Raw genomic sequence first — 15,539 nt, forward strand, 5'->3', positions numbered from 1 at the left:
CGTGTTCGTTTCTTTGACAGAAGGAATTTTGGAGGTCATACAGTGAGGGACACAAAAGAATAAGGGTTTTGGATTCAAAGTCCCAATTCTACTGCTTCTCAGGAAAGTACTCAAACTGTGCATCAGTTTCATAATTTTGTAAAACAAGGAAAATTATCCCCACTAATAAGATAGTTGTATGGGATAAATGAGATAACCCAGTCACTACTCCAGGAAAACCTCACTGGTTTTAGCCTCCAAATATGTCAAAGAGTGCTATTCAATTGTGAAGTAAATAAATATCAGACTAAGCCAAATAAACATCTGAAGTAATTTGTGAGATAATGTGTTTTAATCATTCAAACTGTGTTCTGAGATAGCCTATATGACAGGATGACACACTTTAGACTTGGTATGAAAATGAGAAAAGTGCTCAAAGTGTTTCTTAACCTCCTTTAAACAGAAGTTACTCAGTTACTCTATACCAAATACTGATAATATATGTGTAACTTTCTTTTTTAAGGAATCAACAAGTTCTGACATCTGAGTAGGCTTTCTTACCTCCCAGGCGATGACTAACTCGTGCCTTCTTCCACTTCTTCCACTTACATTGGTGGGTGTTGTCTTTGGAACTGTCATTAAAAATGGGCCAAGAGTGAGGACAATACGTAGATGTACAATTTAAGTGTTCCTACACCAAGAATGCATCATAACCCTACTCTGGTTGGGAAACATCTCCAAATAAACAAATCAAAATGTGTTTGGAAGTCAAAGTGGTCTTATTCAATATTAAACAAAATGTTTGTGACAAATACCTTGCTTTCAAATCTATGTGGGGGAGTTTGATATATATTTTTCATGGCCACATACTGCATCCCCAAACTAGTTCAATTGTATAAATGCTCTGTGGTTACTAAGGTCCAAATCATAATTAACACTATAGTCAAGGACATCTGCTAATGGTTAGTTAAATTTCATTCTACATGTTTTCTTCTTCCTAAGGATGTGAATCTTCTGTGATTTCAGGGCTTGCAGAGCCCCTGGAAAGTCCACAGGTTGACATTAGCCTTACTGCTTTACTAGAACTCCCAAGTGGCTCCAGTTTAAAGAAATCTTAGCAACAGTTCCATGGAGTGAGAACCTATTTAAATGAATAAACATTAAAAAAAAAACTGTCAAGAATGAACCTCTCTGCAAACTGCAAAATATATAGATACCTGGTGAAGCTTTTTCAAATGTAAAACTATTAAAAGAATAAATGTGTCAAAGGAATAAATTTCCCCTTCACAGCACCAAACCACAAAACATGTAGTTGAAAGGGAATATATTCAAATGAAGAACTGTTAAATGAAGAAAACTATTAAAAGAAATCATTTTCTAGGCTATGAGCCTGCATTAGCAATTTTACACTTCAGCATTGGCTTTATATCCCAGCATATAGTTTTTTAAAAAATATTGATATACTCATAAACAATAAATTCACTCCCATTTATTACCTACTTGGAGTGTAAGGCTGTTAATTACTGGTAGATATTAACACAACATTTTATACACTGGAAAAACTGATGCAGAATTTATATGCTACTAGAAAGGAAAAAAACAATTCTTCTTGGACCACGGAGGTGGGAGAGAACACTATCATTGTCTCCATTGAACTAGATGACCTTTATTCACCAGGTCCAAATTTCATTTCCTGGACACTTTTCTCCGTGAACATGAGTTCTTGTCTTTCTCATGCACATGTAGAAGGATATATACAGAAGCAGCTACCAATATTTCTTTTTTCACAGTTACATACACATTAAGGATTATTCCTATGTGGAGTTCACTCTCATGAATTCCCTCAGAATTACATGGAATTGGATACCCCTTTGTCTCTCAATCAGGAAATCAAAAGGAATTCAACTAAGAAGAATGATGGTATTAGAGCAATAACAGTGAATATGCCCTAATTTATATGAAGAGCAGGCAGATGATTTAACTTGAGTTTTTTACTGGTAGCAAAAGTTATCATTGCATGTAACAATCTATGACACATTAGTCTGCCTTGACACCATGTCTCAAAACCACTGTTATAGAGTAGTAGTTTTAAATTCATTTTCTGGTGTATGGTATGAGTAAAGCACACAGGAGGAAAACTGGTTTAACTGTATGTGTAAAAGGGTAGGGCTACACATTTCCAAATATGCCCTCAGTGGCTAATCTCAGAGTTCTGAATATTGTGACCATCAGTGCATGGTCAGATAAATAGTAGAAGCAAGTTAATTTGTTGATATGGTGCCACTATGGTTTCTCTTAGTACCATTTGTTTGTAAAATATAAAAAGTTATGCACACACACATGCTTCACATTCATCACTGACAATAATTAACAGGTAAATAATATTACAAGTAATATCTACCACAACCACCTACTTCATCTGTTACATTGGAATTGCTAGTTTATACCCTAAATGTAGGATTTTGAATATTTTTCTTTGAAGATACCCTCCCTATGATCATGGATTTTGTGCAAAGACTAGGCACTGAGCATCCTTTTCTATTTTATTCAGCCCTCAAACATCATCTAAAAAGAGGATGCTTGGAACCTCTAGCTTAGGTTTGGAGAGTAGGCTATAGTCTATCTTGTGAGCATCTCTCTCTTGAAGCTCATTAAAGAAGTATGAGTAGAATGAAATACAAGTGATGATTTGAGGTCAAATCTTTCTTCTGGAGCTTTGGTAGTATTGTTCCATAGTCTAAATATGTTTTTATTTTTTAAAAAGCATATTTAGAACTTTCAAAAGTTTTAACTTTGTGAGTAAAAAAATTAAAAAGAAACTAATGAAAAATGTGGTGAAAATTTCCACTTTGAGGAACCAAGAAAGCAAAATTTAATTTGTTTCTGTGTAAGTTACTTCCATATCAGATTATCCATAAATGACCTAGATTCTGTAAAGTTTCTTTTATCATTTGAAATTAGTCTTTGAAGTCTTCCTACTGCTACTAATTCCTTTTAAGAAGAAAAAATAAATAAATGTAAATAAAGAAAATAAAATAATATAAATAAAAATCATCCAATTTTAATGTATAATAAATGACACAAAAGAGGCACTATAGTTCATTGAGTTTTAATAGTATATGTGTATAAGCACCAACTGTTATTTTTTAAGAAAGGCTTACTAGATATAATAGGAAATACTAACAGAAAACTTAAGGCTTTAAAGACGTGGAAATAACCTAAATGTCCATGGATCAATGAATAAAGAAAATGTGGTGTATTATACAATGGGATACTATTCAGCCATACAAAGAAGGGAACCCTTCCATTTGAGACAACACGGACAGACATCAGGGTCCTTATACTAAGTGAAATAAGCTGGACAGGGAAAGACAAATACTTTATGATCTGACTTATACGTGGAATCTAAAAATGTGGAACTGGTAGGAACAGAGAACAGATTGGTGATTGCCAGAGGTGGGAATGAAGGGTGGGGGAAATGGGGAAATGTGGTCAAAAGGTATGAACTTCCAGATATAAGATAAATAAGTTCTAGGGATATAATATACAACATGGTGACTATAGATAACAATACTGTTATCGTATATTTGAACGTTGATAAGAGAGAAGATGTTAAAAGTTCTCATCACAAGGAAGAAATTGTACTTGTGTGAGGTGATGGATGTTAACTAAATTTATGGTAATCATTTTGCAGTATATAAATATATCAACTCATTATGTTGTTCACTTTAAACTAATACAGTATTATATGTCAATTATATCTCAATAAAACTGGAAAAACAATCAAACAAACAAAAAAGAAAACCTAAGGCTTTAGTAGATGCAACTCAGGCATTGTGCTTTGCTGTCAGGATCACAATGTTTGAATTGGGTACTCTAATTGTAATTGGCTTAAATTTCCTAATTACATGCAGATGATCAGTGGAACCCATGCTCATTGGTTTCCTTTTCAAGTTGGTGGTTCACAGTTATTATCTCTGCAGTCAACACTGATTTTAATTATATCCTTTTATTTTTAAAACAACATATTCATGATATGTAGAGGTTTCACTTAATTGTTCAGAGCGCTACTATTGTAAAAGTTCTATAATTCTTGTTAGAAGCATAAAATTAATATAATCAAACATTTAATAACTGCTTTCATTGAGTTCAGAGAAATACATATTTACCTAAACCCAAATTTATTTTCAATATAATTATTGAAAATCTGATTTAGAATTAAGCAGCTAGATGCTTTTCTCCCTCTGTTGGCTACTGATCAATGCCATGAGCTTATTAGCTTGGAGAATCAGGTTTACATGCATGGTTAATGAGTTAAACTCTTATTCTCCAGAATTTCTTTTGAACATTAGTCTTCCATGAATGAATAACATGATTAATACTTTTCCAACAATCTATAAATGTCTTGCTGTTTTAGTGCCTTATCTGGCATGTTGAAATGGAGACTTTTGTCCCTTTTTATCTTATACATTTGGTTGTAAATGCTCAGAGTGACTAAGATATAGTGTACTACCTTAGTTTAAGCATGCATGAATTTAAGCTTGAGTCTCAAAGAACTCTTTCTAAATGTAATAGTCTGAACAAAGTCAGACTATTACACTAAAAACATGCTTTAATTAGCCTTCAACTAAACAAAAGAATACAGGATGAAATCGTTTACCAATCTCTCTTTTTTTCCCTAAAGAATTTCCAAATCTATTACAGTAGATGTTTACATAGCTCATTAAATAATACAGCTTTACTAGAGACCTGGGAGTGGTCACATAATTTAGGAGCAAATCCAGCAACTGGTTTGGGCAGAAAAGTGCAAAATAATGGAAGGAGGGAATGGAGGTTGATAATATAGTGAAGGTGGGAGTCAGGAGAGAAATTAAAAAAAAAAAAAATTCCTACCTGAATTGAAGTATGTAACATACAAATATTTCAGTTAACTGATTATCACCTAAACTCACTTTATAAAAAGAGTCAAAGAGCTTCCAAAATTAAAAAAAATACCAGTGGTGTTTCCTAAAGAGTCCAGATCATGCTGTTATTCCTATCAATAGGGTAGATAAGGTGGTATGGGTAAGTGGTGAAAGTATTCTTCTGGGACTGAGAAATATCTGGGCTTGAATCTCAGTTCTACCATTCTAGCTGATGGGTTGAAAATATTTCTTAACCACTTTGTCCTTTAGTTGTCTCACGGAGATAATAATAGTACCTACTTTTTAAGGTTTTCATAATTATGTATCACAGTGCCTAGAACTGTAATTTATAACTACTACCTAATGTTATTATCTACTTCAAAAAGAAAAAGTAGTTGTCTTCTATGATAAACACTAAATTCAGTAGGAATCTATAAACATGTGATCTTGAAATAGACTGTTCTTTTGGAAATCTGGATAATATGGTTTTGACAGTACCATGGGAATTGTGCTTTCAGTTTTGGCTCAGCTTGTTTTAATTTGAAAACCTAGGCAATATATCATTTTTGATTACAACTTTCATTGCTAGGATATTTCAGAGAATGTAAGATTTCTCTGATATATGAACCTTCTCATAAATAGCAATAGTCAGGACCACAGGAGGTACGTATAGACAATAAAAGGTGTTTCCATTCACTCATTTTCTCTGAACTTTATTCCACAAGGAAGTAGAAGCAGAGGATAGGCATAATAATCTTTAAGCAAAATTTGTTGGAACGTGTGGTAAAATGAAGAGAAAGAAAAAGGCAACAGGAAGAAGGGAGGGGTGGGAGGAAGATAACTTGGGAGTCATAACCTTTGGTTTAAGATTAGAATTCCAACTCTGCCACTTACTTTTTACATAGCATTGTACAAGTTTTTAAGTCTCTTATTCTGTTTCTCATCTGTAAGATGGGGATAAACCTGCTTGCTTTAGAGGGTTGATGTGAGAATTAAATGCTATAATGAAAGGCAAGGGCTTAGTATAGGGCTTGGAAAATGGTTCATGATTTATGACTGGTATATGGCATTATAGGGACTAGGAAGATGGGAAAAGTCTAACTTGAGTGTCTCACATTTACTCCTGGGTTGATAACCTCTCATTACCCTTTTGTCTTTCATGCTTAAGTCTTCTACTGCTCTTCCCTCATCTTGCTATTAATCAGAAAGGGGCATGCCTAACAATTAACCATGTTTCATTTAGAAGGGCATTTGTTAAAGTTACCATCTCTGTTTGCAAAGTGTCTCTGAAACTGAAGATATATTTCTTGAATATATTTTTCAGAAAAGGCTTTCCTGGACCAAAGTGGTTTCATGATTTAAAATACTGTCTGCTGTATGAGCCATACTATTATCTTCTTTTTTCCTAATTATTGAGATTTGGTCTTAGAGGTCTGTTTCTTGCTATGATTTTTGTCTGCTCTTAATGTTACTAAGAACAATTTCTTTTATTTAATATAATTAAATTACTCATTGAGTTGAAGAAAGCTATAATGTTCATTTAATAGTATTTTCTTTTAGAGTTTCCCAATTATTTCAGTTGACCGCTTTATGTTTTTTATATCATATATATTTTTTAGAAGCGTAGACTAGAAAGACCTTTAAAGACCCCACAGCTTTATGCCTTTTCTCTGCACACACCAGTGCCTGACAATAGTATGTAGATTTTTTAATTGCCCCCTATAAATAATTCTGCCTGAGTCTCATTTGGTCTGGCCTTCAAAGCTCCATTAAATGCCATTTACAAGGCCAACCCACATACCCCTGGGAAAACTAATTCAGCCCCATCTTATAATAGTATTTTATTGTGTTCTTTCCATAACTTTTGAACTCAGTGAAGATTCCTAAGTAATTATCATGGACAAGAACTGTGAATATACAAATATGAACAAAGCAAGATCCTTTCAGAAGTAGGAAGGTAATGTACAGGGAAAGAAACTGTAGTAGGAAGTTTAATGAGTCTTTTCTGGACTTGGGATGAGACACATGTAACCTCAGATGCTAAAATGAGGTTGGTTAGACAAAACCACAGAACTACTAGGAAATAGAGAAAACCAATTTCATGCCTCTTTCCCATTGCCCACCTCCAGCCATATATATAAAATTTTAGCTCAAGCAGTGTTTTGGAAGAAGGCTGTCAGCTTAGCAGATGGATGTGCTGTGGCGTATCCCTCCATCCCCAGCTGTCTCTACGAGCAAAGTGGGAGTATCATTTCCCCCTCAAGCTAAGTGACAAGAGAAGCAAAACAGCTGATGACGAAGTACAGATGCTTACCTCTCACATCCTGGCTGGATGCTGTTGAGCTTCAGAATTATGTAAGATGGCTCAGCCCTGCACTATGCTACTAGAGCAGAGACCAAAATAGTTCTTGAGAACATATGGCATTTCTAGAGTTTGGCAGGTCAGAAATGCGAAATGATTATCATGGGCAAAGCAGACACTGTGGAAGGTAGGTTTGAATAAGCCTGTTGGTATTACAGCCAATGAAGCTGCCTGCTAAGAGATAGGATAGTCTCTTAAGAACCCAATGTACTCTGAGAATGAAAGAAGCAGAATGTGGACAAACGCCATCTCCTGAAGCACTCAACATTTAAGTGAGAACAACAAATTACAACACGTGAAGTCATTTTTCATTTTCTTCTTTTCTGACCTGGGAAGTGACCAGAATAGCAGTTGGAAGGTCAGGGAGGAAGTAGAAAGAAGAAAGAAAAGACAAATCGTAACCCTTGAGTCAAGGCTGTGCTGGGATGGAGGGACAGAAACATGGAACTGGATATGAGATGAAAGTGTTTATTAAGTTAATATAGAATTTTGTTGTTGTTGTTACTTTTTGGGTACCAGATGTTTATTTCAGACTCTTTTGTCACCGAGGTCAATAAACAATCAAAAGGTTACACATATCTATTGTATTCCAAGACAAATCTTTGCAGGAAAAAAAAAAATGTACCTATTAGAACTTACTATTTCAGCTCTACCTGGAGCTATACACATGAGATATAGATATTCAGTTTCATAACTCCCTAGTTCCAAATAGACCACTAAGTATTTAAAAAGAAAAAATAAATAAAAGAAGCACATACAAACTACTAGTTATACTTGCATGGCTAATACATAGGGTAGTTTGAAAATATTGAGAATAACCTCTTCTCCATTTTATTTATTTATTTATTTAATTTTTTAAACATCTTTATTGGAGTATAATTGCTTCACAATGGTGTGTTAGTTTCTGCTTTATAACAAAGTGAAGCAGTTATACATATACATATGTTCCCATATCTCTTCCCTCTTGCGTCTCCTTCCCTCTCACCCTCCCTATCCCACCCCTCTAGGTGGTCACAATGCACCGAGCTGATCTCCCTGTGCTATGCGGCTGCTTCCCACTAGCTATCTATTTTACGTTTGGTAGTGAATATATGTCCATGCCACTCTCTTACTTTGTCACAGCTTACCCTTCCCCCTCCCTGTGCCCTCAAGTCCATTCTCTAGTAGGTCTGTGCCTTTATTCCTGTCTTGCCCCTAGGTTCTTCATGACTCTTTTTTTTTCCCCTTAGATTCCATAATATGTGATAGCATATGGTATTTGTTATTCTCTTTCTGACTTACTTCACTCTGTATGACAGACTCTAGGTCCATCCACCTCACTACAAATAACTCAATTTCCTTTCTTTTTATGGCTGAGTAATATTCCATTGTATATATGTGCCACACCTTCTTTATCCATTCATCTGTTGATGGACACTTAGGTTGCTTCCATGTCCTGGCTATTGTAAATAGAGCTGCAATGAACATTTTGGTACATGACTCTTTTTGAATTATGGTTTTCTCAGGGTATATGCCTAGCAGTAGGATTGCTGGGTCGTATGGTAGTTCTATTTTTAGTTTTTTAAGGAACTTCCATACTGTTCTCCATAGTGGCTGTATCAATTAACATTCCCACCAACAGTGCAAGATGGTTCTCTTTTCCCCACACCCTCTCCATCATTTATGGTTTGTAGATTTTTTGAGGATGGCCATTCTGACTGGTGTGAGATGATATCTCATTGTAGTTTTGATTTGCATTTCTCTAATGATTAATGATGTTGAACATCCTTTCATGTGTTTGTTGGCAACCTGTATATCTTCTTTGGAGAAGCGTCTATTTAGGTCTTCTGCCCACTTTTGGATTGGGTTATTTGTTTTTTTGATATTGAGCTGCATGAGCTGCTTGTAAATTTTGGAGATTAATCCTTTGTCAGTTGCTTCATTTGCAAATATTTTCTCCCATTCTGAGGGTTGTCTTTTGGTCTTGTTTATGGTTTCCTTTGCTGTGCAAAAGCTTTTAAGTTTCATTAGGTCCCATTTGTTTATTTTTGGTTTTATTTCCATTTCTCTAGGAGGTGGGTCAAAAAGGATCTTGCTGTGATTTATGTCATAGAGTCTTCTGCCTATGTTTTCCTCTAAGAGTTTGGTAGTGTCTGGCATTACATTTACGTCTTTAATCCATTTTATTTTTGTGTATGGTGTTAGGAAGTGTCCTAATTTCATACTTTTACATATACCTGCCCAGTTTTCCCCGCACCACTTATTAAAGTGACTGTCTTTTCTCAAGTGTATATTCTTGCCTCTTTTATTAAAGATAAGGTGACCATAGGTGTGTGGGTTTATCTGTGGCCTTCCTATCCTGTTCCATTGATCTATACTTCTGTTTTTATGGCAGTACCAAACTGTCTTGATTACTGTAGTTTTGTAATATAGTCTGAAGTCAGGGAGCCTGATTCCTTCTGCTCCATTTATCTTTCTCAAGATTGTTTTGGCTATTTGGGATCTTGTGTGTTTCCATACAAATTGTGAAATTTTTTGTCCTTGTTCTGTGAAAAATGCCAGTGGTAGTTTGATAGGGATTGCATTGAATCTGTAGTTTGCTTTGAGTAGTAGAGTCATTTTCACAATGTTGATTCTTCCAATCCAAGAACATGGTATACCTCTCCATCTATTTGTATCATCTTTAATTTCTTTCATCAGTATCTTATAATTTTTTGCATACAGCTCTTTTTTCTCCTTAGGTAGGTTTATCCATAAATATTTTATTCTTTTTGTTGCAATGGAAAATAGGACTGTTTTCTTGATTTCCCTTTCTGATTTTTCATCATTAGTGTATAGGAATGTCAGAGATTTCTGTGCATTAATTTTGTATCCTGCAACTTTGCCAAATTCATTGATTAGCTCTAGTAGTTTCCTGGTAGCATCTTTAGGATTCTCTATGTATAGTATCATGTCATCTGCAAACAGTGACAGTTTTACTTCTTCCTTTCCAATTTGGATTCCTTTTATTTCTTTTTCTTCTCTGATTGCTGTTGTTAAAACTTCCAAAACTGTGTTGAATAACAGTGGTGAGAGTGGGTAACCTTGTTTCATTCCTGATCTTAGAGAAAATGGTTTCAGTTTTTCACCATTGAGAATGATGTTGGCTATGGGTTTGTTGTCATATATGGCCTTTATTATGTTGAGGAAAGTTCCCTCTATGCCTACTTTCTGCAGGATTTTTATCATAAATGGGTGTTGAACTTTGTTGAAACTTTCTCTGCATTGATGGAGATGATCATATGGATTTTCTCCTTCAATTTGTTAATATGGTGTATCATATTGATCGATTTGCATATATTGAAGAATCCTTGCATTCCTGGGATAAACCCCACTTGATCATGGAGTATGATCCCTTATTGTGCTGTTGGATTCTGTTTGCTAGTATTTTGTTGAGGATTTTTGAATCTATGTTCATCAGTGATATTGGTCTGTAGTTTTCTTTCTTTGTGATATCTTTGTCTAGTTTTGGTATCAGGCTGATGGTGGCCTCGTAGAGTGAGTTTGGAAGTGTTCCTCCTTCTGCTATATTTTGGAAGAGTTTGAGAAGGATAGGTGTTAGCGCTTCTCTAAATTTTCGATAGAATTCGCCTGTGAAGCCATCTGGTCTTGAGCTCTTGTTTGTTGGAAGATTGTAATCACAGTTTCAATTTCAGTGCTTTTGATTGGTCTGTTCATATTTTCTATTTCTTCCTGGTTCAGTCTCAGAAGGTTGTACATTTCTAAGAATTTGCCCATTTTTTCCAGGTTGTCCATTTTATTGGCATATAGTTGCTTGTAGTAATCTCTCATGATCTTTTGTATTTCTGCAGTGTCAGCTGTTTCTTTTCCTTTTTCATTTCTAATTCTATTGATTTGAGTCTTCTCCCTTTTTTTCTTGATGAGTCTGGCTAATGGTGTATCAGTTTTGTTTATCTTCTCAAATAACCAGCTTTTAGCTTTATTGATCTTTGCTATCACTTCCTTCATTTCTTTTACATTTATTTCGGATCTGATGTTTATGATTTCTTTCCTTCTGCTAACTTTGAGTTTTTCTTGTTCTTCTTTCTCTAATTGCTTTAGGTGTATGGTTAGATTGTTTATTTGAGATGTTTCTTGTTTCTTAAGGTAGGATTGTATTGCTATAAACTTCCCACTTATAACTGCTTTTGTTGCATCCCATAGGTTTTGCGTCTTCATGTTTTCATTGTCATTTGTTTCTACATAATTTTTGATTTCCTCTTTGACTTCTTCAGTGATCCCTTGGTTATTTAGTATTGTATTGATTAGCCTCTGTGTGTTTGTATTTTTTAAAGATTTTTTTCCTTTTATTGACATCTAGTCTCATAGCGTTGTGGTCAGAAAAGATACTTGATGCAATTTTAATTTTCTTATATTTACCGAGTCTGATTTGTGACCCAGGATATGATCTGACATGGAGAATGTGTCATGAGCACTTGAGAAGAAAGTGTATTCTGTTTTTTTGGATAGAATGTCCTATAAATAAAAATTAATTCCATTTTATTTAATGTATAATTTAAAGCTTGTGTTTCCTTATTTATTTTCATTTTGGATGATCTGTCCATTGGTGAACGTGCGGTGTTAAAGTCCCCTACTATGAATGTGTTAATGTCGATTTCCCCTTTTATGGCTGTTAGTATTTGCCTTATGTATTGAGGTGCTCCTATGTTGTGTGCATAAATATTTACAATTGTTATATCTTCTTCTTGGATCAATACCTTGACCATTATGTAGTGTCCTTCTTTGTCCCTTGTAATACTGTTTATTTTAAAGTCTATTGCGTCTGATATGAGAATTGCTATTACAGCTTTCTTTTGATTTCTATTTGCATGGAATATCTTTTTCCATCCCCTCACTTTCAGTCTGTATGTGTCCCTAGGTCTGAAGTGGGTCTCTTGTAGGCAGCGTATATATGGGTCTTGTTTCTGTATCCATTCAGCCAGTTTATGTCTTTTGGTTGGAACATTTAATCCATTTACATTTAAGGTAATTATTGATATGTATGTTCCTATTCCCGTTTTCATAATTCTTTTGAGTTTGTTATCATAGGTCTTTTTCTTCTCTTGTGTTTCCTGCCTAGAGAAGTTCCTTTAGCATTTGTTGTAAAGCTGGTTTGGTGGTGCTGTATTCTCTTAGCTTTTGCTTTTCTGTAAAGGTTTTAATTTCTCCAGAAAATCTGAATGAGATCCTTGCTGAGTAGAGTTGTATGTTTTTCTCCTTCAACACTTTAAATATGTCCTGCCACTTCCTTCTGGCTTGCAGAGTTTCTGCTGAAGGATCATCTGTTAACCTAATAGGGATTCCCTTGTGTGTTATTTGTTGTTTTTCCCTTGCTGCTTTTAATATTTTTTCTTTGTATTTAATTTTTGATAGTTTGATTAATATGTGTCTTGGCATTTTTCTCCTTGGATTTATCCTTTATGGGACTCTCTTTGCTTCCTAGACTTGATTAACTATTTCCTTTCCCATATTAGGGAAGTTTTCAACTATAATCTCTTCAAATATTTTCTCAGTCCCTTTCTTTATCTCTTCTTCTTCTGGGACCCCTATAATTCGAATGTTGGTGCATTTAATGCTATCCCAGAAGTCTCTGAGATTGTCCTCAGTTCTTTTCATTCTTTTTTCTTTATTCTGCTCTGCAGTAGCTATTTCCAGTATTTTATCGCCAGATCACTTATCTGTTCTTCTGCCTCAGTTATTCTGCTATTGATCCCTTCTAGGGAATTTTTAATTTCATTTATTGTGTTGTTCATCAGTGTTTGTTTGCTCTTTAGTTCTTCTTGGTCCTTGTTAAACGTTTCTTGTATTTTCTCTATTTTATTTCCAGGATTTTGGATCATCTTTACTATCTTTACTCTGAATTCTATTTTAGGTAGACTGCCTATTTCCTTTTCATTTGTTAGGTCTGGTGGATTTTTACCTTGCTCCTTCATCTGTTGTGTGTTTTTCTGTCTTCTCATTTTGCTTAACTTACTGTGTTTGGGGTCTCCTTTTCGCAGGCTGCAGGTTCGTAGCTCCTGTTGTTTTTGGTGTCTGTCCCCAGTGGCTAAGGTTGCTTCAGTGGGTTGTGTAGGCCTCCTGGTGGAGAGGACTAGTGCCTGTGTTCTGGTGGATGAGGCTGGTTCTTGTCTTTCTGGTTGACAGGACTGCATCTGGTGGTTTTTTTGGGGGTGTCTGTGGCCTTATTATGATTTTAGGCAGCTTCTCTGCTAATGGGTCAGTTTGTGTTCCTGTTTTGCTAGTTGTTTGGCATAGGGTGTCCTGCACTGTAGCTTGCTGGTCATTGAGTGAAGCTGGGTCTTGGCATTGAGATGGAGATCTCTGGGAGATTTTTGCCGTTTGATATTACATGGAGCTGGGAGGTCTGTTGTGGACCAGTGTCCTGAAGTTGGCTCACCCACCTCAGAGACACAGCCCTGACACCTGGCTGGAGGACCAAGAGCCTTTCATTCCACATTCCACATGGCTCAGAATAAAAGGGAGAAAAAACTAGAAAGAAAGAAAGTTGATCAAATCAAATAAAATAAAGTTATTAAAATAAAAAAATAATTTTTAAGAAAAATATTTGAGAAGTAAAAAAAAAAAAAAAATCCAAAAACGGACAGACAGAACCTTAAGACAAATGGTAAAATCAAAACTATACAAAGAAAATCACACACAGAAGCATACACATACACACTCACAAAAAGAGAAAGAGGGAAAAAAAGTATATATCTTGCCACCAAAGTCCACCTCCTCAATTTGAGATGATTCGTTCTCTATTCAGACATTCCACAGATGCAGGTATATCAAGTTGATTGTGGAGATTTAACCCGCTGCTCCTGAGGCTGCTGGGAGAGATTTCCCTTTCTCTTCTTTGTTCGCACAGATCCCGGGGCTCAGCTTTGGATTTGGACCCTCCTCTGCGTGTAGGTCTCTTGAGGGCACCTCTGTCTGTACTTCGCTCAGACAGGACAGAATTAAAGTAGCAGCTCATTCGGGGGCTCTGGCTCACTCTGGCCGGAGGGAGGGAGGGGAACGGATATAGGGCAAGCCTGCGGCGGCAGAGGCAAGTGTGACGTTGCTACAGCCTGAGGTGCGCTGTGTGTTCTCCCGGGGAAGTTGTCCCTGGATCATGGGACCCTGGCAGTGGCGGGCTGCACAGGTTCCCAGGAGGGGAGGTGGGGATAGTGACCTGTGCTCACACACAGGCTTCTTGGTGGCTGCAGCAGCAGTCTCAGCGTCCCATGCCCGTCTCTGGGGTCCGCGCTGATAGCCGCGGCCCGCGCCCGTCTCTGTAGCTCCTTTAAGCAGCGCTCTTAATCCCCTCTCCTCGGGCACCAGGAAACAAAGAGGGAAGAAAAAGTCTCTTGTCTCTTTGGCAGGTCCAGACTTTTTCCCGTACTCCTTCCCGGCTGGCTATGGCGCACTAACCCCTTCAGGCTGTGTTCACGCAGCCAACCCCAGTCCTCTCCCTGCAATACGACCAAAGCCTGAGCCTCAGCTCCCAGGCCCGCCCTGGCAGGTGAGCAGACAAGCCTCTCGGGCTGGTGAGTGCCGGTCGGCACCGATCCTCTGTGCGGGAATCTCTCCGCTTTGCCCTCCACACCCCTGTTGCTGCGCTCTCCTCCGCGGCTCCAAAGCTTCCCCCCTCCGCCACCCGCAGTCTCCGCCCGCGGGGGGCTTCCTAGTGTGTGGAAACCTTTCCTCCTTCACAGCTCCCTCCCAGTGGTGCAGGTCCTGTCCCTATTCTTTTGTCCCTGTGTTTTCTTTTTCCTTTTGCCCTACCCAGGTACGTGGGGAGTTTCTTGCCTTTTGGGAAATCTGAGGTCTTCTGCCAGCGTTCAGTAGGTGTTCTATAGGAGCTGTTCCACATGTAGATGTATTTGTGTAGAGGAAGGTGACCTCCGCATCTTACTCTTCCGTCATCTTGAAGCTCCTCCCCAGTATAGAATTATTTAATAGCTGAAAATGAGACTGTCCTAGTACCTAAAAGAGCCTTGGATATAGTTGAGGCTGAAGCCAGAGATGAGATGGAACATATTGGAGAACAATGGTGGGAGAAGAATAAAACTCTTATGTTTAAACTCTATGTATTTCAGTCTGTTCAGTAAACCAGTTACCTAACTGGTAACATAATATAGTACAGAAAATGCTAAGGCTAGGAAAGGTTTTCATCTGATTGTTTACCTGATGATAGTCATATTTATCTGGTTGACCATTAATCTCTTAAATGTAGAAAAGTTTTTCCTTGTGTGGCAAAAAATATGTTATGTGACATTTTCCATTTCAAAGTC

At 36.8% G+C, this 15,539-nt stretch overlaps 1 protein-coding gene across 1 annotated transcript in view; it reads right to left on the reverse strand.

Annotated features, from left to right (window-relative positions):
- Nucleotides 1-15,539, reverse strand: part of CNTN5 (contactin 5) — a 533,631-nt gene that overhangs the window by 53,053 nt on the left and 465,039 nt on the right. The window contains exon 17 of the mRNA XM_007471947.1: nt 541-611. Within this exon, the coding sequence (XP_007472009.1) occupies nt 541-611 (71 nt within the window). The remainder of the gene's footprint in view (nt 1-540; nt 612-15,539) is intronic.

This window comes from Lipotes vexillifer, unplaced genomic scaffold (genome assembly GCF_000442215.2).
Source record: "Lipotes vexillifer unplaced genomic scaffold, Lipotes_vexillifer_v1.1 scaffold1598, whole genome shotgun sequence".
Taxonomy (NCBI): Eukaryota; Metazoa; Chordata; class Mammalia; order Artiodactyla; family Lipotidae; genus Lipotes; species Lipotes vexillifer.